Source organism: Aplysia californica, unplaced genomic scaffold (assembly GCF_000002075.1).
Source record: "Aplysia californica isolate F4 #8 unplaced genomic scaffold, AplCal3.0 scaffold00088, whole genome shotgun sequence".
Taxonomy (NCBI): Eukaryota; Metazoa; Mollusca; class Gastropoda; order Aplysiida; family Aplysiidae; genus Aplysia; species Aplysia californica.
The window spans coordinates 56,394-58,399 of record NW_004797358.1 but is presented as its reverse complement, the minus strand read 5'-3'; the positions used below and the strand labels follow the sequence as shown (position 1 = coordinate 58,399).

General features: G+C 41.5%; 1 protein-coding gene across 1 annotated transcript in view; it reads right to left on the bottom strand.

Annotated features, from left to right (window-relative positions):
• LOC101864447 overlaps positions 1 to 2,006 on the bottom strand; it is a gene marked incomplete in the record, with an annotated part of 31,943 nt that overhangs the window by 8,361 nt on the left and 21,576 nt on the right. The window contains 1 exon segment of the mRNA XM_005094698.3: positions 287 to 462. Coding sequence (XP_005094755.2) covers positions 287 to 462 — 176 coding nt within the window.

The following is a 2,006-nucleotide window of genomic DNA, read 5'->3' as shown; positions in this document are numbered from 1 at the left end:
GGGGGTCTAAGGTATCAAAACATCCTGTCACCTTTCTTCTCTTCCATTTGGTTCCAATTGAGTCAAATTCCAAGATAAACTATGAATGCATAAGAGTTCACAGTTGAAGACAATAATTCAAACCATTGCACACATCACATTTCTCTACACGTTAAACCCACTTAGCTTGATCACATAGCAGTTGGAAGTTAAATTTTTTAAAGTCTCACAATATATTAAACAGTCTTTACGTTTTGAAAACGGCGCAAATCCCGCCTATACAGTTGCTCGCACCAAAACTGATTACCATTCCGTTAAAGTTGACATCCCAGAGAAGCATGTTCCCGTGGTGAGTGGCTGGTCCGTTGAGGTAGAGAGCCAGGGAGTCCACGCAGTGGGGGGAGGCACACATCCGTTGTAGGTGGTACCTCAGGGCCAGTTTCATGGCGGCTGGGTGAGCGGTTTGCCGGGGCTCCCTCTCGACTGTTGACCAAAGGAAAAAATAAATACAGTCACTGATATAGGACAACCACCTATTGTCGAGAGGACAAGTGGTCAGCTTGATTCAATAGGTGGTGCTCTTGGACAGCATCATTATTATATGAGGCATCGTGGTGAAATCAGGCGCTCGCCACAATAATGGAATCTAAGAAACTGTCACTTTTCCTCCAGTTTGGCTATTTTTATTGGATTTGTGTGGTTCTGCTCAACGTCTTATCTGTCCATTTAAAAAGAGTTTTCTGTATGGAAATCACCGAAAATGTCAATTAAAGGCACAAAAATGTAAATGTTCAGTTTCCAAGAACTCTCAAGACATGGAAGTGACCGAACTTTGGAGGCCATTTTCTTGTTAATTTGACCCCTGAAACCAGGCGACCCCACCTCCTTCAAGTGCAAATATCTCAACTTTTATTCAAGTTAGATGTTTATTTTTTTACCAAATGCAAGACAAAAGAGCAGACTTTATGATGTTACCAGTAACTCCATATGCCCCAACATTGACGAGCGCCTGATTCCACTGCGTCGCATCACATATCATCAGTACAGTCGAACTTATATTAGGACGACAACCCGTTGTTGAGGGGAAAATTGGTCATCTAGAATAGGTAGTCCTCTTGGACAGTGTTATTACCATTAATATAATATATTTTTAAAAAAACGCAAGTGGTGAAATGAAAAGTGACAAGTTCCTTGTACAAGGGATTGTCTTGGGCAGTTTGTCATTAGAGCAGGCTCCACTGAGTTAGATATTTTTTTGGTCGCTATTCAGTGGCGACCGGGTGAGTTTACTTCATTCTGTTTCCATCTTAACCATCTTGTTACAAGTATTCATAGGACCTTAGAGCAAGCATCAGAATAACATTGAGTATGTACCTAGGTTAAGATTATTATTGTTTATATTACTGCTCATGTATATTATGCATGATGTGACTGTAAGCCTAGGTGCATGTGTGTGTATGTGTGTGTGTGTGTGTGTGTGTGTGTGTGAAGAAGAGAGAGAGAGAGTGTGTGGGTTCGTATGTGCATGTGTGTATGTGATTTGTGTGAGTGTGTGTGTGTGTGTGTGTGTGTGTGTGTGTGTGTGTAATTTCAGATAGGCCTACAGTCTGGACTAGATAAAATGAATTTGTTGTTCTTTTGTTCCTCGCATTGTATAGTCTCCATTTTAACCAGCACGATCGTTCTTGTAGTCCCCATGCAAAATAACACAACAAAACACCAATTATAACATTTGACCAGCCTTTGTGGTGGAAAGTGTTGAAAATCATTGAAGGCGAGCCTGAAAATAGTGTTTGCTGTGTTTAGAACCGCTTCATGTGGAAATGAGCTTCCTCGCGTGCATCGGGCATCTCACTAGAAGTCGAAGATACTCAGTCTAGCCGTGAAGGTTCAAGTGAAAATTACTCTCTACCAGATATTTTTTCAAAACATCGATGCCGCAACACCTGATTCACCGGCAAAGGATGCCCAGGATATGATGGCTGTTACCAAGTTTCTTTATGAGAGAAATCCGTTGGCTGAAGACG